This window comes from Macrobrachium nipponense, chromosome 37 (genome assembly GCF_015104395.2).
Source record: "Macrobrachium nipponense isolate FS-2020 chromosome 37, ASM1510439v2, whole genome shotgun sequence".
Classification (NCBI taxonomy): Eukaryota; Metazoa; Arthropoda; class Malacostraca; order Decapoda; family Palaemonidae; genus Macrobrachium; species Macrobrachium nipponense.
Genome location: NC_061097.1, coordinates 45513036 through 45536205, shown reverse-complemented (window position 1 = coordinate 45536205; position 23170 = coordinate 45513036). Strand labels below are relative to the sequence as shown.

At 36.3% G+C, this 23170-nt stretch overlaps 1 protein-coding gene across 5 annotated transcripts in view; it reads right to left on the bottom strand.

Moving 5' to 3' along the window:
• Positions 1-8258: 8258 nt before the first annotated feature.
• LOC135209208 (uncharacterized) overlaps positions 8259-23170 on the bottom strand; it is a 22089-nt gene continuing 7177 nt past the window's right edge. For 2 of the 5 annotated variants that reach the window (XM_064241895.1, XM_064241897.1), the window contains exons 3-14: positions 22516-22648; positions 22125-22208; positions 20747-20824; positions 18718-18801; positions 18352-18435; positions 16419-16505; positions 16036-16125; positions 14988-15086; positions 14422-14502; positions 13999-14079; positions 13623-13691; positions 8259-11768 (exon numbers count right to left, since the gene is read on the bottom strand). In XM_064241895.1, coding sequence (XP_064097965.1) covers positions 9175-11768; positions 13623-13691; positions 13999-14079; positions 14422-14502; positions 14988-15086; positions 16036-16125; positions 16419-16505; positions 18352-18435; positions 18718-18801; positions 20747-20824; positions 22125-22208; positions 22516-22567 — 3483 coding nt within the window. In that variant the 5' untranslated portion in view covers positions 22568-22648 and the 3' untranslated portion in view covers positions 8259-9174. The remainder of the gene's footprint in view (positions 11769-13622; positions 13692-13998; positions 14080-14421; positions 14503-14987; positions 15087-16035; positions 16126-16418; positions 16506-18351; positions 18436-18717; positions 18802-20746; positions 20825-22124; positions 22209-22515; positions 22649-23170) is intronic. The other 3 variants (XM_064241896.1, XM_064241898.1, XM_064241899.1) reach the window with 3 other exon arrangements.

Here is a 23170-nt window from a genome sequence, read left to right as displayed (position 1 = left end):
ACAGGTTCTGTCGCCCGTGGCAGCTTACACCAAAACACTATGTAAATATTAGTCAAAAATATGCTGTATTCATGTAATGTATATTATATATATACATATTCTATATATATGATATATTTTATTGAATTTAAAGTAAAGACTAAAGAAAAGAATAAAATAAAACTTAATGCAAAGGACAAGTGATGGAACCTAGTAGGTCATTCAGCATTGAAAAAAAAAAACCTTGAGTTAGGATGTCATAGGGTGTACCAGGAGGCTGCAAAAATTATCTTATCATGCCTACAGTGCACCGCATAAAGTGCACTCAGGCACTACCCATCTGTGGGAGAATTCGGGTAGCCAGGGTAGGTCTATAGCACTTGTGGTGGTTTTACATAGCATGGAACCAGTGGTTATTTGCCAATGGGACCAACGGCTTTACACGACTTCCGAACCACATCTAATCCCTCAGTGGAAAGCCCCGGAATCGAACTCGCGGCCACCGGGGTGGCAGGTCAAGACCATAACGATCTCTCCACTGAGGCGCTGGTGCTAGTGGTGGGCCATGAACCAAATATCTTATCTCTTGCATTTAGGCTTGAAGCCAAGCACTGGAATCCAAAGGATTATTCAGCGCTTTGCACATGCTATGGATCAATCTAAGAACGACATTGTCTGGCTACAAATTTATAAAACCAATAGACAAAATAGATTCCAAGATGAGAGCATTACACAAACGATGAGGATGGCAAGTTGACCCTATCAAATACAACAAAGATTTATTACCATTATTAATAAAGGCTGCTACCCAAACCACAGTTAAGTGACAATATCTCTTCAATAATCTCCAGAACTGGACGTTCATTGGTTGATGAACTTCTTTATATTTTTACCTGTCATTGTTGACCTGTTGGGGTATTTATTAAACGTTTGTGGGTCTACTAAGTGCGACCGATCCAAGACATAAACATCAATTTCTTTTAGCTTTATTATTATTAATAGGTGTTAGTTTTTCCAGACCTCTGAGTCTCAAGTAGACTCTTCTCGGGATGGTTCTCAGGGATCAATCCTGAGAAAAAAAAAAAAAAATTAGACTTTATTTGAGAAACCCGTCTTATTTAAAAAATTTATGATTTTATTAATTGAAAAATCCCTGCTTTCCGCAAGAATATTTTTCATTTCCGAACTCCGCAGATAAATAGATCTTTGCTGGGTCCAATTTGGGCACTCAACAAGCAAATGCTGTACTGTCATGGGTGTTTGACATCTGTTACATTTCACTGGGTCAGCATGTGGTGTTGACATCAAGTGACCATGTGAGAATCTTGTGTGTCCTATACGTAGCCTTGCTAGGATCACCTCTTTTGCTCTTTCCTCCTGTGAGGATGTCCTCCATGCATAGACTTCAGTTTTTATATTTTTAAGTTTATTTGTTGTTGGCACAGAGGCCCATTCTTCTTTCCAATCTGGTAATAATGTTTTAACTGATTTTACCCAGTCTGACACTGGGGCATATGAAATTGTTGGAGGGATAGTGCAGGCTAATTTGGCAGCAGAGTCTGCATATTCATTTCCTTTTATTCCCACGTGTGCTGGGATCCAACATATTTCCATTGATATTCCTGATTGGAGGAGTTGATGAATTTTTATTTGAATTTCCTGTACTATTTGGTTTCCTGGTTTTATACTGTCTTATTGCATCTATAGCGCTACGTGAGTCACTGAAAATAACAGAGACACTTGCTTTTGCCTCAGATATCATATCTAGAGCCATCTGTATGGCTGTGACTTCAGCAGTAAATACTGATGATATTGAAGGTAGGCTTTTTTTACTTAACATATTTTTCGAATATGCAGATGCTCCTACTCCAACATTATTTTTGGAGCCGTCTGTATATATCATAAATTTGTCGCCTTTTCTTCTAATGTGCTCCAAAGCATGTTGGCGGTACATTTCCGTACTTGTCATTTGTTTTTTGAGTAGGTAAGACAGGGAGGTACATATCTTTACTCTATTTAAAATCCATGGTGGTGGCAATTCCATTGGTGGGTGAAAAATTGGATTCATATTATGTATGTTCATTATGTATCTAGCTCTTTTTGGGAAAGAGCTAGTACTATTAACTGCTGTTACTTGATTACAGTTTTGGAAGCAGTAAGTTGCAGGAGACGATCCTGCTTGCATTGAAAGACCTCTTTGTATTGTTATTAAATTACGGTGATGTTTTAAGGGCAAAACACCTGCCTCCACCAAAAGTGAGTTTGTTGGGGACGATCGGAAAGCTCCTGTGCACAATCGCACGCCTTCATGGTGCACTGCATCGAGAGATTTTAATGCAGATTCTGAGGCGGATGAATATATTGGACAGCAGTAATCTATTATGGATAAGACTGTTGCCTTATATATCATTAATAAAATGTCTCGCTTTGCTCCCCAATTAGTGTGTGATAACTTTTTTAATATGGCAAGGGCTTTGATGCCCTTGGCTTTAATGTATTTGATGTGCTCTTTCCAATTTAAATGTTGATCAAATATTACTCCTAGATACTTGATTTTTGTACAAAATTGTATTTCAGTGCTATAAAGATGCAGTTTGATTGTTTGGTTCTTCATCCACCTTTTGTCTTTGTAGAAGACGATTGCTTTTGTTTTATCAGTTGAAAATTTAAATCCAACTGAATTTGCCCAACTACATATATTTGAAATGGCAGTAATGAGAACTCTCTGAGCATGTCTCAGATTACTACTCGTATAGTAAATGACAAAGTCATCAACATATAAACTGTTTTTTACACCACTTGGTAAATTTATAGTAATGTCATTGATTGCTAAAGCAAACAATGTACAGCTCAAGACACTACCTTGAGGGATTCCTTCTTTCAGTTTATAGGTTACTGAGTAGGAATTTTCTACTCTTACTTGAAAAGTTCTGTTTGTTAAGAAGTTCTTAATAAATATTGGTAAGTGGCCTCTTAGTCCCTTGGAGTGGAGTTTTTGCATGATGTTATGTTTCCATGTTGTATCGTATGCTTTTTCTATATCAAAAAATATAGCTACTGTTAATTTCTTTTGTTCAAAGCCTTTTTTGATATGATCTTCTAAATGTGTTAAGGGATCTAGGGTTGATCTGCCAGCTATTGAACCAGATTGTGTTGGTGTTAAAATGGATTCTTTGGTTATTACATACGTTAATCGTGCATTAACCATTTTTTCTAAGATTTTGCATAGGCAACTTGTTAGAGATATCGGTCTATAATTGGATGGATTACTTGCATCCTTTCCTGGTTTGTTTATTGGAATAATTATGGCATGTTTCCATTTATCATGAAAGACACGTTTTAGCCAGATACTATTGTAAAATTTTAATAAATATGATTTAGCTATAGGAGCTAATTTTTCTATCATTTCAAATGATATTTTATCATATCCTGGTGCAGAGGGATGACAAGAGTTGATGGCATTATCTAGTTCATCCATGTTAAAAATATAGTTATATTCCAGGTCTTCAAGAGTTTCAAAATTGAGTATTATATTTTCTTTTTGTTTACTGATACTTTGAAAATGTGTATCTAGGCTGGAGTAAGCACTGATGTTTTCAAAATGTTTCCCAATTATGTTTGATATTTCATAAGTATCATGGTATATTTTTCCATTTAAATGTATTGCACTTCTTGGAGGTCTTATATGTTTTCCATTGATTTTCCTTATCTTTTGCCAGACATCCCTTGTGGATGTGTTTGAAGATATGTTTGAGACATATTCCTTCCATGATGCGATTTTTTCAGCTATTACCGTTTTTCTAAATTTGGCTGTATATTTGTTATATAGTGGTTTAATGTGGTTAATTGTTATGTTTGTTATAACTATTTTGTTTAATATGTTTATACTATAGGGCATTTTGTTGAGTGATTTAAGGCGAGTTTTGAGTCTGTTTAGATTGCGACTCAATATATGTTTTATTTTACTTGTTAATGTTGTTAATGTTGGATTCCACCATGGGGGGGACAGGGGATTTTGTGGAATGTGTTTTGGTTTTATCTTTATGATGAAGTTTGAGAAGGATTCACATGTAGTATTGTGATCTTCATTATGTGGGAATGGTGGTATGTTTCGTGTGTATAGGAAATATTTATCCCAGTTAGCTTTTTGGATATTATATCTTGTAGGTGGCAATATTTTGACATTACTTAAGTAGTTCAGAATGGTTGGGAAATGGTCACTTGTGTATGAATCGTCTAGGACGTTCCATTCAAATTTCTCCGCTACATCATTTGAACATAATGAAATGTCAATTGAAGAAAAGGTTAGGTGTGTATTTGAAAAATATGTTGGAACTTCGCTTTCATTGAGACAATACAGATTGTGTTTCATTATAGTATTCTCTATGTTGATTCCGGATGTGTCAGTGGGGTTTTTAATATCCCATAATGGATTATGTGCATTAAAATCTCCTACTATAAGTAGTGGTTCCTGTATACTTTTGCTAATAAGTTCAGAAAAATCACTGAAATTTGCATTGAAATTTGGTTGGTTATATAAATTACAAATAGTAATTTTACTTTTATCAGGCATATACAGTTTAATTGATGTTATTTGATATGGCATAGATGGTATGTCAACAGGTTCATATGTAATGCTATTATGAACGTATATGGCTGTGCCTAATTTTCCACCGTCAGTTGGTGAATAACAGGCAATTTTATAGTGTTGGATATTTGTAGGGTTACTTCCTATATGTTGTAGACATATGCACATTGGGTTGTGGTCTCGTATGATTCTTTGTAATTCACCCAGACGTAGTCGGGTTAAGAGACCATTTATATTCCATTGAATGATTTTATATTCCATTATTGGGAGGAATTGGTGTTAAATTCTGTAAATTGATTGCTGATTTTACTTTATCTCGTAGTTTATATGCATTTGAATTTATTTGTGGTTTTTTAATCGTTGTATTTGTATGTTGGTTATTAGATTCTGCAGTTGTTTGTTTTTCATAGTTGAATATTAATAAGTCTATTTTTGATTTTATAATTTCCTTTTTGTATTTTAAGGATTCAGAACATAATTCGTTCTCATGTTGGTGTGTTAAAGGGCACCTCCTTAATTTGGTAAAATTGTCAATACAATTTCGTACTGTGTCCTCTGTCTTGGTAGTTAGTTGGTTATATGTACTTACAAAGCATTCATTACAACCACAAGATGAAGCATGTTTGGTAATGTTAATTATTGGTTCAGAAGTTTTTGGTCTAGCTTTAGAAATGTCTGGTTTTGTAATTCTATTGTTCCTTTTCTGTAGTGATAAGGACTGTTGGTTTGAGGGGTTATTTGTTTTGTTGTTGTTAATGGGATATTTCGGTCTTGTGGATGGTTGGGGGGTGATAGTTATATTTTGGTTTGGTTTAATGGTATGATTTTCATTAGTATTATTTGATGGAAATTGTAAAGAGTGATCTTTACTGTCCAGATGTTGGCTGTTTGATTGAGATTGAGGGTAATTGTGTATTTCCACTTGTGATGAGGTTAGTTTAATATCTTTTTTAAAATGTTCTCCTGGTGTAGTTGGAGTTTCTCTGGATTGATTGTAATTTTCAATATTTACTTTTTTTCCCTTAGGTGGGGTTCTTTCTAGAATTCTTTTCTTTTTGCCAGTTCGATTATCATCATTATTTAATTCTTCTTCTATTGGAAGTTCTTTTCCATGGATAACTGAATCATCTATGTTGGTGGTGGTATTGGTTGTTGTAATATCACTTTTATTTTGGGTTTCAGTATTATTGGTATGAAATCCAGTTTCCATGTTTATACTATCTTGTTTGTCATTGTGCTGTTTGATGTCTTGATTTTTAGTCACATTTGAAAAGGTGGGGGTTTTGGATGGATTGTTAACGCCTCTTACTTTTAGCTCAAGTCTGGCTTCCATGACTGACATTCCTGTCCTATTTATTAACAACTGAAGTTCTGTGTTATATTGGTAATATGAACACTCCTTAGATTTTGCGTGATGGGCTAGTCCACAATTAATACATTTTGATTGTTTACAGTTCCAATTAGTGGTATGGTCATCTGATGCACAGACTGCACATATAGCTTTATTACGGCATCTTTTATATGTGTCCATACCTTGAGCACTGTGTACATTGTAATGGTTTAGGAACAAAAGGACGAACTTCTCTATTTTGTCCAAGAATTTTTATTTTAAATGGTAAGTCTTGGCCTGTAAATTTTATTTTGGCAATGTTGATATTTTTACTTTTATCTTTCCTACTTGAAATAGAGTATATTTCTAAATCGTGGATATTGTTATATCTCAATTTTAGGGAGTCTAGCAATAGTTGTTTTGAAGGAAGCTCCTGCTCGCTATTGGGTAGGATGACTGTACCCTGTACATAATTCAATGTTTCATGGCTTGTAATTATTACCTTTATATTATTTATTTCTGTTATACTTAAAAAGGCAGTGGACTGCTTTTTATTGGTTACTTGGATAAGCCATTCATTGTCCTTGATGTGTCTGCATTCCATGTCTTGTGTTGGATATATGTTAAGTAATTTGTTTTCTAGCATCGCTGCTGAGATTTTGTTGTCAGCTTTGAGGACTAGAAATCTTGACCAATTATCTGGTCCAAAGAGGTCATCAAAATGTACCAATGTGGGATTAAGTCGGTAATTTTTGTTTCTTTTGGTCCTTGTTTTATGTATGTTGCTTGTCTATTATGATTTTTATATTTTTCTGTATTGCTGAGAGGATTATTTGTCTCTAATTCAGAATTATTGTTCATCATATATGGTTCCATTGTTACGATATTGGAGTTTACCAATTTATTTTTGTTTGTTTCTTTTGTATTTATGCACTCTATTTGGTTTTCTGGCTCTGCTGCTTTACTTGGAACAACAGGGTGTTCCTTTGTATCTTTTATAGTACTTTCACTACTTGTGGCAGTACCTAGGAAATTCGGGAGTGACGTGCCAATGGTCATCAACTGTGCCGTAGTTTTTCCATCATGGGGCCCAGGGGTACTCAAATCATTTATTTCACAGTTCATAAATTTTGAGTTTTTACAAAAAAAAAAAAAAATAAATTCTTGAAAAGATATCATTGGCCCTTCGCGAAGTTAAATTTCCTGCCAAAGGCACAAGTGAGAAAGGACTCCCAAATGTCCGCATCCCTACCCTACCCCAAAAGGGGATGGCATAACATGATTAGTATGGCCCAAGTGTAAGCAGAACCCGCTTGCTAGGACTAAGAGTATTATGTTAATACAATTATCCCCATCCTAATCACATTATGGGCAAACTGGATAGAATGCCGAGAGTTCTATTCCTAGAACCAGGCCCCCCCTGGAATCCGTGGTCCAGCTCCACAGAATAGTTCCGCCTGAAAAACAGGTCCGAACATTGTCGGGTAGATGATGGATCTACCACAGTTCTCACTATTTAGCTTCGGATTTAACTCCACGTTAAGCCATGATATGTTTTCTCATTTATTTGCTTTCAAAAATTTTGGCAAAAAATGGAAAGGTCCACATAAGTTTACTCGAAAATATATAATGTCATATGGGACTCTTGGGTTCGAACCTGGGAAGAGATTCCTGAGGTTCGAGAGCCCCCTCACCACGTCAAGGTGGTCCCAAAATGAGGGGGTTCTTTTAGCTGACGAATACCATAACCAACATGTGGTTTGGCACTTAGATTGGTCAAATTCATTGCCATTAAACCAGTCTTCGATTACCAATTTGAAGTCAATGTCTCTTTGTTGGTTTGGTGTTTTTACGTTGCATGGAACCAGTGGTTATTCAGCAATGGGACCAACAGCTTTGTGAGACTTCCGAACCATGTCGAGAGTGAACTTCTATTACCAGAAATACACATCTCTCACACCTCAAAGGAATGCCCGAGAATCGTACTCTCGGCCACAGAGGTAGTACTCCAAGACCATGCCGACCCCCACCATTTAGGTGCTTCAACGTCTTTTTGACTCACTAGGTACAGTTACTCAGCCTCAAAATGACACCAAATCCAATTATAGCCAATAAAAACCAAATTCCAACTGAATATCACCCAGAACCTTCTTAACCACAACACTAAATCTGAAAGAGTAACAGCTGATGGATTTCTTAGATGTTAATGAGACACTGCTGAGTTGATGGTATTGATTAAAATATATCTTACAGCTGTTTGGAATTGTTCAAACTTTTGAGACTTGCATATTCTCCAATGTGTTGACTTACATATTATCCAAATACTAGGTCCAACAACAAAATGATAATAAAACTACAGTATGTTGTTGATAATTTACAATATTTGCATTAAATACAGTAAGTGCACATCTGACTTACAATGCAGGCAATTCCTGCTAAAATCATCTTTCGAGAAATAAATAACAGAATAAAAAACAATAGCACAGCCCTCATATCAGTATCATCGTCAATGAAAACAAAAACCGATTTTCAAAATTCACATGAAATCAGAATGAAATTACAAAATTGGGTAGAGCAGTGAAATAAATGTCATTTATACAGCCTCAAGTGTCCTTGTTTGCAAAGAATCAGTAAGTAACCAAACCATAAAAAAAATAGAAAAGGAGTATTCGATAAAAAATCTACAAACATTAAAATAGAGACACTATCTTTAAAAGAACCGAAAATAATGACAGCTAAATGTCCTTTCCTGAAGTGCCTGCACATCCAAGACTGCAAGACGAGCTCTCGTTGCAAGCAACAAATTTGTTACAAAATTTATAAAACATTACCCATCTGACTAATGAGGGTAATCACAAGCCAAGTATCTGCACATTTTGTGCAATAAACTAAAACTCCCTTCAGGAGAAATTTAAAATGTAATAATGTAAAAGATACAGCAGGTAAAATATCAAAGGTACTATTAAACATGAGAATTACAATCTTTTTCTGAGCAATATTTAAATAAAATTGTCTACATTAAGTCAGCTGTGTGACCTATTAAAAATCAAATAATCTTCGGTACCTCACTCTCATACTCTTCCATCAAGATAGTAACAGAAGAAAAATAATATCTCATAGGAAAAAATTAGCCCTCGTATAAACAATGTTCACATCACCACGGAACACACCAGCTAAAAAGCATGAAATCTTACAAAAAGTAAGTCAAATGAATTCCTGTATAGGCTTTTTACAGTAAAGAACTTTGTACTCATGAGGAATGTCAGTTCACTAAGACTCACAGACCAAGTGGCTCCTCTTTCACACAACCACCAAATGGTGTAAATTCGAATTCCTCTTCCATCGGCAATTCACTTTCATCCAATTTCTCTTCCTTTATTGGGAACTGTAAACTATCCAGATCATTTTCTTCTTGGCTAAAGAGATTTTCTTCCTTTATCGTCACATTTTCTTCCTTGATGACCATCTCCTCCATTGTCTCCTTCTCCTGCTTGATCTGAACATCCAACTCCTCATAATCATCCGGCTTTTCCTCTTTGATGACTCTATCTGGAATGAACAAAGCAGTTGCACTTACTTTTCCTTTGGATGGAACAGCATTAAACACTGTGCAGTTCTCCATTACTTTTGTCTTATTCTCGTCATGATCAATGGGCTCTTGTTTGATGGTGACCTCCAAGTCCTTCATAGCTTCTTTGTTGAAGAGGTCTTCATCATTATCATCACCCACATCCTCATCATCACCATTATCATCATCATCATCACTGGGAGGAACATTTAAATGTGGTTCTATGAAGTCATCATCATCATCATCATCATCTTCCTCATAGGGTACTCCTAAGGCAAGATCAGAGTCATATTCCCCGTCTTCATCCTCGTAGCTATTGGTCTTTCCTTCATCAGCTTCAGATATGCTTTCATCTGCATCTTCTGTACTTGAGCCCTTGTCAGCCACTTTTCCAAAATCATACCTCGCTCTTTTGCGTGGGACCTGTGACTCTGTTGGTCTCTCCAACACTTTCTCTTTGTTTCTCATTTCATACCTCAGTCTCTCTTGTCTGTTTCTGGCCTTAGATCTCTCTATCCTCTTCCGCTTCTTCCTCCTCCTCCCCCTAAACCTTCGAACAGAACTGGCAACCGCAGGGGGAGACTTAGATGCCGTTTCAACCGTTTTACTATTGTGCACATTTGTCACAAAGCCAATCTTAAGCGAGGTTTGCGACACGAGGGGGGCCCTCTTTGTGTGCCGAGCAGCTCTGTGGATCTGCAAAGCACTAAGAGATTCAAAATTCCTGCTGCAAAGGTCACATCTGACAGGCTTTCCAGGCAAGTGTGACCTAAGGTGTTCTCTTAACTGGAGTTCATTTGAAAAACATCTGTCACATTTGTTACAAATGAAACGATTTTCTAAACGAGGAGTGAACCCAGACACCTGACTTTTTTGCGCCAAAAAAGTACAGCAGGGTTCACATATGAATTTCATTCCCTGTGACCCATCATCTTTCGACTGCTTAAAAATACCATAATGTTTCTTACAAAAGGCGCATACAATTGTGTCTGTCAAAGCCTTCCCACATGTGGATGCATGGTTTCTGAGGGATTGATCACTGTTGAAAACTGTCAAGCAACTCCTGCACTGAAACGTAGTAGTACTTGTAGTAGTTTCTTCCACAGTTGCAGCCTTCTTTTTTACTTCCAGCTTTGGTCCTCTATCAAATTTTATATGAACAACTTTATGATTTTCAAGAGCGACTTTATCTGAAAAAGTTTTGTCACAGACATCACAATCAAAGCTGGTCTCTTTCTTTTCTGGAGATGAAGCCTGAGTGGTTTCACTATTGACTATCTTGTGTTTGTTCCGCTCCTCAACTGTATGCCTCTTCAAATGATTGTCCCTCATTGATTTATTCCCAAACTTTTTCTGGCAAATGGGACATTTAATGGAAATGTTTTTCACATCACCATGTATTCTCATGTGAAATATGAGATTGTCTCTATAATCAAATCTCTTATGACATACGTCACACTCAAACTTCTTTTCAGACGCGTGAACCTTCAAATGATCTTCAAGCGATCTTTTTGTACTGAACTCCTTACCACACTGGTCACAAATGTAATTGACTTCGCCCAAATGGTTGTCCTCATGTCGTTCCAACTCCTTTTTATTGGAGAAATGAAGATTGCACTCTGCACACTGAAAAATCTTGGGGAATTTGTCCTCGCTGCCATAGAGTTCCTCGTCCTTCAGATCTACTAGGGGTATATTTGTAGGGGCTCTGTCGATTACATCGTGCATAATAATCTGTACTGGCTTTAATCGACCAGTAATTACTTTGGGTAAAGAATTTAGACCACTGCCTATCTGCTGTGCAGAGGTCGTTACAATTCGTGGCGATGCTACTGTTCTGAGAACAGTCGCCACATTGCCATTTACTGATGAAACAACAGTTGGGGCAGCTATCAACTGAGAATGAGATGTGGTTAATACCTGTGTTGGACCTAAGAACTGTGTTGAGGAAGGTGCCACAATGTATTTCTGTGAAGTGGTGACCATCTGTGGAACAGACGTTTGGGCCTGGGAAGTCAGTAACTGTGCCTGTGGATTTGGTTTCTTTACTTTAGCCTTAGAGGCCAATAACTGTACCTGACTCTGAGAACTCTGTAACTGTGGAGAACGTTTTTCAACTTGGGAATTTAGTAACTGAACCTGTGGATGTGGATTCTGAACTTGCGAGGGTACCAACTGCATTTGTGGAAGTGGCTTCTGGGCGTGAGAATTTAGCACATGCACAGGGAGAAATATGGATTTCGAAGCGCCCATAGGAGACACTTTTGAAATGGTTCCAATTGAACCTTTGCGTATCCACACGTCTGTAACAAAGAAAGGAAAGTCCTCATCAAAAAAATGATCTCCACACCTTGTCTTGGATTTCAAAGGTTAACTTCTAATGCAGAAAATAATTATACCTAACTTGACATAAAAAGTACGCTATCAAGAGGAATGTGCACATATGTAAGATATTAAATAGACATGCAGCACACTGCCAAGGTTAAAAAAACTTTAAAATAATCACTATCACTGCCTACGGTAAAATGTGTCCGTCCGGCTTACAGGATTCTGAGAATAAGTAATATTTTAAGGATAGATCAAATATCAAGATTTAAAATAACAATAATAATTACATCATACTAGTCTTTGCCTTAAACAGCAAAACACTTTAAAATGCCCAAATCATCTAATGTAGAAAAATATTAACCAACAGTAGAAATTGCAGCACGTACAGATCTATATAGTAGTACTTGAATATAGAATTTTAGCCAAAGGCCAAGCACTGGGACCCATGAGGTCATTCAGCGCTGAAATGGATATTGACAGCAAAAGGTTTGAAAGGTGTAACAGGAGGAAAACCTCAAAGCAGTTGCACTAAGAATCAAGTACTATTCGGAGAGGGTGGAAACTAAGATGAAGAAAGAGAATATGAAAGGAGGTACAGCAAAAGGAATGAAAGTGGTTACAGCTGGGGGGCGAAGGGACGCTGCAAAGAACCTTTAGTAATGCCTACAGTGCACCGCACGAGGTTCACTGACAGCATTACCCCTGTACAAGGTACAATGGTACTGTCAAGAGAGTGCATTTTCTGGCAAAAATGAGCCAGTTGTGGATGCAAACAACTGGTTGCTGTTTGTGCATGAGAAATGGCTACTACAATACTCTACATTCCATACAAAGGAAGGGTTACACAGATGGGTCAGGGTATAATGTTATTAAAAAATGTGGTGACTTCCTCAGAGACCCTAACTTCGGACAATGTTAAGTTTTTCAAATGCACATCATGTTGGCTTTTGACGTACAGAAGGGTCAGTACGAAGACAATAAGAGCATGGATATAGAAGGTGAGAAAAATAAAACATGCATGAAAAGTTTGGAAAAAGGATATAAAGGTAGTTTGCAGGGTTGTGTTGTAGGGAAGCAGACCCTACAAAATAAAGCCGGTCATTTATCAAAAAATCCTCAAAAAGACACTTTGCTCCTTGAAGTACATTGAGAGGTGAAATTGTGGGATGAAATGAAGGGAGGGTAATGCTAATAGTAAATTAATCCTTATGCTTTTCATTTGTTTCTCTTGTCACTTACTACTTACCTGTTCATTTTCCGTGCCCTTCTCTTTACCTTGTTTCAGAGAAACAAAATCCTCAGGTGAACCCTACTCTCTAGGAATTTTACTCTGTAGTCATTACACTAATTAATAATGCTCTGTAGTCATTACACTAATTAATAATGACCAAAGTCATGAGTTATAAAATCGCAAAAAATTGTATATTAACATGGACACGCATTCAACATTTACTAATTTGAAAATTCAAGGAGAAAATCCACCCTCAAAACAGGTTAGTGAGGATAATAGATTTTGGAAGTCCCAAATTTGTCTTGCAGATCACACTGAACAATTATGGACAGCAATGTTTTATTTCAATGTACAATGTATTTATCTTTCCCTTGGTATAATCAAGTTGTCTGATGTGTCGATTTAAAAACTAAATATGAAAACTTTACTGTCCTGTCATATAAAATGAAGTTAACAAACAACTTTCTGTGGGTGATGTTATCAAAGTCTCAAACAATTTCTCTTGCCTTTCAATGCTGGTGCAATTCAAGTAGGCCTGAAACAAGGTTATCATGATGCGATCTTACCAACAAAATTACAAGAAAATAGCTTTGCTCACCGGTCATTGGTGATGGTATTCCAGATTTGCCATCAACAGATGAGGTCATCATATATGGAACCATGTTACCTGATTTGAAAAAAAAAAGTTATGATAGCAAAGTGTCTAACAAAAAGGGACTTCCATCAGTTGTGGAATTCGTACATCACTTATATACAGACAATAAAATCTTGGTGTATGTATAAGGCATATACTGCAATACATTACATAGAACAAAGACATGGGCATATGGGCATGAATTAAACATGTGACAGATTTATGAAAAATCAACTTGCAGTTTTCAAACGAAACGAAACCAAATTCTAAAAACATTACTAACATAATTTGGCAGTTCAAGGGGAAACCAAAAACCTGGAGCGGGGGTAACTGATCTTACCTTGATTTGGTGGTGGAGCCACCTGAGACTTGACTTCTGATGACTTTGATACTGCAACCAGTGGAATCATTTCACCACCACCTACAAAATAAATACTACACTGAATATACATCCATAACAGAAAACTATGCTAAACAAATAATAATTCATATGTTCAATGACATTTGAATTAACTCAATACTCAAGTGTAACAAACACCAAACTAAGCCTCAAAACTGCGCCCTAAACAAAGTAGATTGGACACCAACAGTCACGATGACAGTAGTGTCAGTAAGAGGTACAGAAGAGACAGAAAAGAAGTAAGTTTAGGAGAAGCTGTGAATAGCCCATCTAACTACCATCTCCTGTCCATCTTTTTTTATCTGCAATTGTTCTTAACGTTGATGTGGGAGTATGCATCAAAGATTGCTAGACTCGTCTCACCTTTCAGTGGTACAGATGTTCCAGGTTTGACTTCAACAGCTGGGTTTGAGGCCACAAGAAAAGGGATCATTTCACCACTCCCTAAAAAAGAAAAATACTGACCATTAAGTAAAGACAATTTTTCATGATAACTATTCACATGGGACCCCTGGTTGAACATCAACAGGTGTGCTTGATGCCACTATATATTGAATCTTTTCGGCAGTTCTAAGAAAAAAATATTTGAAAATGAAATCTTAATGCAAGTGGGAATGTGTTACAGGAGTTGACTTGCAATTTTAGCTATTTTATTGTTTGCATACAATGAATAACAAGTACTAAAGTATATACCTATGTACAGGCAGTCCCAGATTATTGACGATCCGGTTTTATTGGGCTTGTCTAACTATGACATTAACTGAACTTCTGGCGGCAATATGTGCCTATCCCCTTCCAGTAAGTGGGGATTAACGCTATTATCACAGATTTTAAGTTATCGTCACGTCATTTGGGGCAGGAACCACCCCCCAATTGACCAGGTACTGCCTGTATTCATTATGTATGAAATATATACATATTTGTCTTACCTTGCACCGGGGGTGGCATCCCAGGTTTAACATGAATAGGTGATTTATAGGATACCACAGGTACTTTCTTGGTCACAAAAGGAACCACTCCATTAGTTCCTGAAACAAATTGAGAAATTATTACGAAACTATTACTGGTATACATTGCAAAAGGTTATTCCAATTGCATCATCACTTCCATCCATCATATACAAATTAGGTATGAATATTTGAGAGACTAGAGTAAACAAATTTTTTTTGGATTGGAACAGTACTGAAAGGAAAATGAAGCAAAGGAGCTTTTTAAAGGAATAACAGGAGGAAAAGTTCACAGTTGCTATGTGAAACAATTGTTAGGAGGGTGGAAAGCATGATGGACGAAAATATAATATGAACGGAGGTATTAAGGAACAAAAGGGGTTGCAGCTAGGGGCCGAAGGACAATGCAAAGAACCGCAAGTACAGTAATCACCATGTGAAATGTACACTAATCACCACGTGAAATGCCCGTACAACACACTAGCCCCTATGAGGTAAAATACAGAATGCTAATTCTAGTCATTCATGAAAAATGTCAGGGGCCAAAATACACATCAGGGAAATGGACAACTACAGAATTCAATATATTGTACCATGCAAGAAACACCACTCCTAGAGCCCAAGTCATACAGTGAATGTATGGTACCCTTACAAACCAATTTCCTTGACAGAAAGTTAAAGAGACAGATTTTCTCTCAGCTTTGACAGCCTCATTAATTCACTGGTGATTTGAATGCTCAGTCTTTTTGAAATCTCTTGACCTTAAACTTTGCTTTGCTTTTCTTTAGCCATTCCATCAGTTTTACTTTAATATTCTGCATAAATAAACATCAATACTGTACAGGGAAAAGAAACCGAGGTCAAAGGGAATATCCTGCAACCTCTTCAGAGAGAGCACGATTATAAAGACAAAGAACAAAAGAAAAGCAGAGAGCATTCACATTAGGAAAAATATTTTTCCAAACAAGAATGGAAAAAAATACACACACTCGCTCACTCATTCTCTCTGAAGGTATATAAATGATCTTACCTTTAACAGTTTGCGGCATTGCAGGGTCAACTGTAGAGGTTGCTACGTGTACTTTTGTGATGGTCTTAAATGGAATAATGTCGTCATTTCCTACAAAAACCAGTAAAAGATTGTCAACTCCAAAAAGAAATTTAATACTGAAAAATAACATTACAGGTCTAGATTAAACTAATGAATATTTCATAACTATAAAGTTGATGCTTTCTACCACTGTTGGAAAAACATATCTCGGCTATAGGCTAGCATACACTAGCGTATTCAGTACCATCTATACATATAGCCTAGCCTGCACTATACAGTAAACTCTATAAATATATGGTATAGCAATTACCAATTTCAGCTATTTCTGGAGGTTCAATGCAGACTAACCTATGATAACTCACTTTTAAATGGTGGTAACGATCCAGATTTAACAGCAACAGGTGGTTTTTTTGGTTTTGGTATCATCACTGGAACTAATTCACCACTTCCTAGAAAGATAACACATTGCCTCTAATGATTTGAAAAACATATAACACTCACCATCTGAATTATAATAAGCATCCTGCACAGTATATCTAAAAAAAAAAAAAAAAAAGAGAAGAGAAAAAAAAAAAAAAAGAAGAAGAGGCGGGATAGAGAGAGAGGAGAGAGGAGAGAGGAAGAAAGGAGAGAAGAGAGAGAGAGAGAGAGAGAGAGAGAGAGAGAGAGAGAGAGAGAGAGAGAGAGAGAGAGAATTACAATAAGCCTCTTTAATAGTATTCTAATATATGAAAGAGACAAAACTCACCATCTAAATTATAATATCTTAAACAATATTTCTAATATATGAGAGAGAGAGAGAGAGAGAGAGAGAGAGAGAGAGAGAGAGAGAGAGAGAGAGAGAGAGAGAGAGAGAGAGAGAGAGAGAGAGAGAGGGCAAAATGCATAAATTCAACTTCAGAATAAATTTAAAAACACATCACATATGTCAAGTGTCATTAAAGAATGAAGGAAATTATTTCAAAAGGCATTAACTTATAAAGAACTTAGAGAAGGCACGGAAATGGGAAAAAGAACGAGATAATGATTTTAAGAAAGTATCGTTTCACTCAAGCCCAACCCAAAAGACCAGGACTTTCTAGCCTGGTTTGCATCTCCCAAAACCTCTGTCAGCCTCATTTCCGAAGATTAAGTGGCTCTCGGCGCACCCAACATTTTGTGACACTTGAAGTGTTGAAAATCAATGTGAGATTGGACCTTCTCAAGGGCCTTCTGCTTGATATTACCAAGGGAAACTCAATGCATCTTTGTTTAAAACCAGCCTGAGAAGAGTCTACTCGAGACTCAGAGGTCTGGAAAAACTAAGCCCTATTAATAATAACTGTTTAAGATAACCAATCAAATCAGCAATGCCAGAATTATAAGGACGCCCAAAACAGGTCCCAACGAATGCCCCACGAGGATACCAGAGGGGACGCCCTTAAGAAGCTAGGGTAGAAGCAAAAGGCGTTCCCAAATGAAGAATCTACGAATCACTACAGAAGAGGTGACAGGAAGGTGGTTTTGTATAGTCTGTAACCACTCGGACACAAGAATTCTCTTAGAAGATGCCACACCCAGTCAAAATCCAATATACAAAGGCAGGGCTAAGAAGATGTCATCCGGATAAAAAGGCTGGACAGAGAGAGAGAGAGAGAGAAGGCAGTGGAAGTAAAAACAAGAAGGGGAGAACAAGTGGAGAACAAGGGGAGACAAGGAGTGAAGAACCAGAAGTGAGGTAAGAAGTGCAGAAGTAAGTGTGCGAATAGACAGTGATAGGTGACAGTTGTGCTCAGTAAAATTCCCTCATGCCTATAGACTTGCAATTGGAACAAAGTGCCTTCAAAATAAAGTTTTGTTTGTCTCGGTCCAAGCGCCCAAAACAGAAAGGTGGAAGATTATAAGAATTCAGTATCAAGAAATAAATATATAAAGGACACAACAATTTAATTTTTTCCTCAAATTATAACTTACGAAGTTTAGTCACAAAGCCAAGCAATGGGACACAGGATTATTCAATATATTATGGTGAGAATTAAATAAAGTTTAAAAATAGCAACTCTAAAAAGAATCAATTTTTGAAAAGATATAAGTAGAGATTTAATTAAAAAAAAAAAAAAAAAAAAAAAAAAAAAAAAAAAAAAAAAAAAAAAAACTCAAGGGTAGTCAGGCTATAAAAACCAATATGCAATGACGATAATAATAACCTTCGAGTTTTAAATCATTAAATATAAACTTTTCTCTACAACAAAAAACACCAAAAATTTTTGCACACAATACACACCCACACAAAACAAACAAAATTAAATTTCTTACCTTTTAATGTTGGTGGCGACAATCCAGATATTACACCAACAGATGATTGTGGACCCATAACAAATTGAGCCTTTACACCATTTTCTGGAAATATTAACATTATAAAATCCAATGCAAGAGAATAATAAATAAAACCTGTACCAATAACCAAGCACTGGGACACAGGATTATTCAATATTATGGTGAGAATTAATGGAAGTGAAAATTAAATGAAGAGCTTAAAACTAGCAACTCTAAAAACAATTAATTTAAAAAAAAAAATAGTTTTTAAATTTTCAAATATGAACTTTTCTCTACAACAGTAACACCATACTTTTTGCACACAATACACGCAAACACAAAACAAACAAAAACTAAATTTCTTACCTTTCAATGCTGGTGGCGGCAATCCAGGTATTACACCAACAGATGATTGTGGACCCACAAGAAGTTGGGCCTTTTCACCATTTTCTAGAAAAATTAAAAAATGATAAAATCCAATGCAAGCGAATAAAAAGTAAAACCTGTACCTATCGATTTAGTCAGAACAAATTAACATCAACTCAATCAATATATGTGGAAGAATAAGAGGAACTTCAGAAGACTACAAATTTAGAACTTCCATTGAAAAAGCACCACAAAAATGGACAAATAAGCCCCTTTTACCCACTGATGCTATATGACAACACCAAATCAGCTTCACAGTTACCCTGCACCTTTGGTCAAAGTAATGCTGAAACATACCAAACCCAAGTCAGGCTGCTCCAATTTTGGAAGCCCAAACTTCAACACAAATTTCACTAAAATTCCATAAATATATGTAATAGGTTTAGACTTGACTGACTGACAAAACACAACTTGGAATTGTGTAGTTCATTCTGCTCAGGGGAATTTTACATCTATGACAAAATGATTAAACTTTTCATAAATTTTCTGTCATTCAAAGGACTCGTGTTCATTTTGTCTTCATGTAGTTCATCTCCATCAACTGAAAACAGAAATGGCTTGATTTCAAGCCAATATGCCTTATGGGTGATGTTGAAACTGGTACTCAAAACATAATATGCAGCATCACAGCATAGGTAGTGGTCAGATTAATAGCTTTTCAGCTTTGAAATTTTGCTTTGCAGGTTATCATTTCTTACAAAAATTTTTCCTTCAACTGTTCAAGACAATATAAAAATTTTTTAGGGGAAGACTGTGTCACCTGTGCTGATAACACGTTCTAGTATTCTAGTTTCAAGCAAAATCTGTCAGGGCTCAATGTGCTCATCTGTGGCTAAATTTGACTAACATGAACTACATCTTGAACATTTTATTATTCACCTTTATAAATATTCTATACATCTGATACACTGCTAAAATAAGCAATGATCCTTTTTAAGTAACATTCAGCTTTCTTTTGTAGTTGACCTTCATGAATTCCAGTGAAATAAAGCAATTTATAATTTTAATTTTCATAATTCTTACTTGAAATTCTTCTTTCACTGAAATGCAGCTTTGTTGTTCTTTAATGCAGTCACCTTAAAAAGGTTGTCTATAACATCCTTTAGCAATTTGGGCTGCATGCAGCATCTGGCCAAGAGCTTGAGCATACGCAATAAAGAAGGGTATGGATGTGTGCAAGTGATAACAAGGGGATAGTTCAGACGGACTGGGTGGGTTGGGATGTTGCATCAGTGGGACTGGGGGTGAACAAATGGAATGGAATACAGAATTTAGGCCAAAGGTCAACCGCTAGGACCTATGAGGTCATTCAGTGCTGAAACACACGGAAATTGGGAGTAGAAAGGTTTTGAAAAGTATCAGGAGGAAACCATTGCAGTTGCAATATGAAAAAATGTTAAGAGAGGGTTGACAGCAAGGTGGAAGAAAGTGAATATGAACGGAGATACGGTCAAAAGAATGAAAGAGGTTTAGCTAGGGAGTGAAGGGAGGCTGCAAATAAGACCAAGTTATATCTACAGTGCTCTGCATGAGGCGCACTGACTGCACTATCCCCTTTGGGACGGGGGTGAACGAGAAATTAGCCTTGAAATATTAGGTGGAAAATTTCACAGCATAAGTTTGTGTTGCAGTGAGGGAAATGAAGGCTGGCTGTCATTTTGAAGTTAGAAATATCATTGCCGTCTTACTCTCCTGGACATTGTAAGGAATGGGAAAGGGTGTATGGGAGGATGAAGTTGGGAATATGAAGAGAATGTCAAGGAAGAAAAAAAGTGACTGTGGGATGAGGTGACAGTGCCAAACTACTATAAGACAGTAATACTTTTGTTTGTAGGCCAAGCAACACAACCACAACAAATTTACTCTTCTTATCAAAACTTTGAAATTGCATGTACCTACTTAGAACTCATGTCTATGACGTAGCTTTGGTTAATATATATATGAATAACAGGGTAGATTCTCATCTCACCTTTTAATGGAGGTGTCGCTCCACTCTTTGCTTCGACAGGTGATTTTGAAGGCACAGGTGGAATCTTGTTAATTTTCCCTAGAAAGGAAAGAAAACATTTTTTAAAATGATAAACTTCAGAAAAATTCCAAAGAATAGATTAACAAAAAACCCTTCATATAAACTAGTCACTCAGGTTGGACGAAGACTGTTCTTTCTCTTTTTCTTATATCTTCTCAGCCAATTAATTGTTGACTAAACCTTTAGACCCAAAGTTCTGTAACCTTAGCATACCATGCATTTCTACAATCCCAGCTGGAGAGGAAAACCTAAATAAATCTGTAATATTTTCAACCAAATGTAGTACTCTGTAATCACAATCAGACATATTTGGGCCAAACAGCAAGGTAGAAAACCAAATTCTAAACATAACTCATCTGGTAGTAATCAGATAACAAGGGTAGATCATCATCATCATCATCACAAGCATAAAATATTCAATCAGATTATAGGCTCATTTCACATCTAATCCCGCACAGGGAAAAGCCAACATGAAACGCTTATGATGATGATGATAGGGCTCATCCGAAGGACATGTAAATGATCCCTGGTAATAAATATGAGGTAATTGGATAACTAGATGAAAAATGACTGAAAGGGTGGTGCAAAGATACTTTTCCCATGTTCCTTTCAAGGTCCCCCCCCCACTGGACACTTCCACTGTTTCCCTAATCCCCTTCTGCACACACGAAAAAAAAAAAAAAAAAAAAAAAAAAAAAAAAAAAAAAAAAAAAACTACTGGCATAAAAAAAAGATTGGTCTAAGAATAAAAAAATAAAATTTGTATTGAAAGAAAGGAACAGAATATACCTAGATAAAATAAAATGTATCATAAAGACTCAAATATTAGAATAGGTATTGGCACGCATTCAAGTAGTCCCAATTCGAAAATAGTGTGTTTTAGCTTTCTATGTGTATGAAAGTTCCAGTCATACAGTGAAAGTTTTTGGCACTATCTAAACATGTTTGCTTATTACTACTTTTTGCTGACATTGGCTTTCATAAATATTTACCAAAGATGCACAGAGGTATGGTATGCACAGAGGTATATACCATGGTTATTAGTTAAAAAGTTAACTATATAAATGTCGTATTCTAAGATACACAATATTAAATGGCCCTAAGATCTGTCTCAAGTCAAAAATACAGGTGCCCAGAAACTTAATAACCAAACAACCAAGAGTAAGCTACAACAGGATAAATGGCACAGAAAACACAATACACTCGACCGCATGCAAAGACCAGGAAGAAAAATGATTCAATGAACAGAAATAATTCCAATCGACAAGGATACAAATTTGACACTAATATTCAGGGACTAATAACCACTGTGACTTACCTAAATAAGTTTTGGGTGGCACATTTTGCTGTTTATTAGACGATGGATTCCCATGTAACCTAAGACGAACCTTGCAATCGTGACCTGCAAAATAAAAATAGAGTAACTACGTTCACAATTACACTACACATTACTGTACTACTCACTGATGATGAAAATGGATATAATTATGCACATCTTCGAAAACAGATTATGCATTACACAGTTTTGCTCTATGTGATCTCAACCTACTATCATCTCGGTGAATCTTTTCCATCAACAATAGCAAGAAGGGGGGAGGGGGGGGAAGCTGCAATATTCAGATTGAAATATCTTTTCAAATCAAAGATCAGCACAACACAGCAAAGCCTGGGCTCAGTCTTCATGTTACAAAAATTTACATCTGACTTACTGTCTTTAAAATAGCTGTAGAACTTAGGTTTGTTGTGTAAATCTGAAGCCATTCTGTGAGATTCCCTTATAAGAACAGGGCTACTGGCCACTTCATTCCGAGACAATGAATAGAGCTGCCCTTGAAACAACTTCTGAAACCAATGAAAGAATCAAAATGGAAGCCTATAACTTTTTACAATTAGAAACTCTAGATCTGCTACGAGCAAATAGTAAAACATACTTTGAAAAGGGATGATCTTATCCTGCTCAAAAATAGTGAAAGGTATGGAACATGGAGAATTAAGTTTAAGATTTTACCTAACTGCTTTCTACAACCAGCAGTAGGACCTGATCTGTTTTAGTGACAGAAACCTTTCAAAATTCCTCAACAAAAGTGTCATAGATTTATACAGTAATGTGGAGGGAAAAAACAAAATTTGCAATAATCCCTAGAATTTATGGCATTTGGAGAATAAGACAATTTCTTCATCAGTTTTTTCTAAGAGGATTAGATTTGTCATGAATTTCATACTTTAATGCTCTCATGTAAAAGCGCGCACACACACACATATATTATATATATATATATATATATATATCTAATAAAAGGAGCCCATAAAAACACCAAAATGTAGAGAGAAAAGTACTATATTTCAGAGACTGCTGTCTCTCTC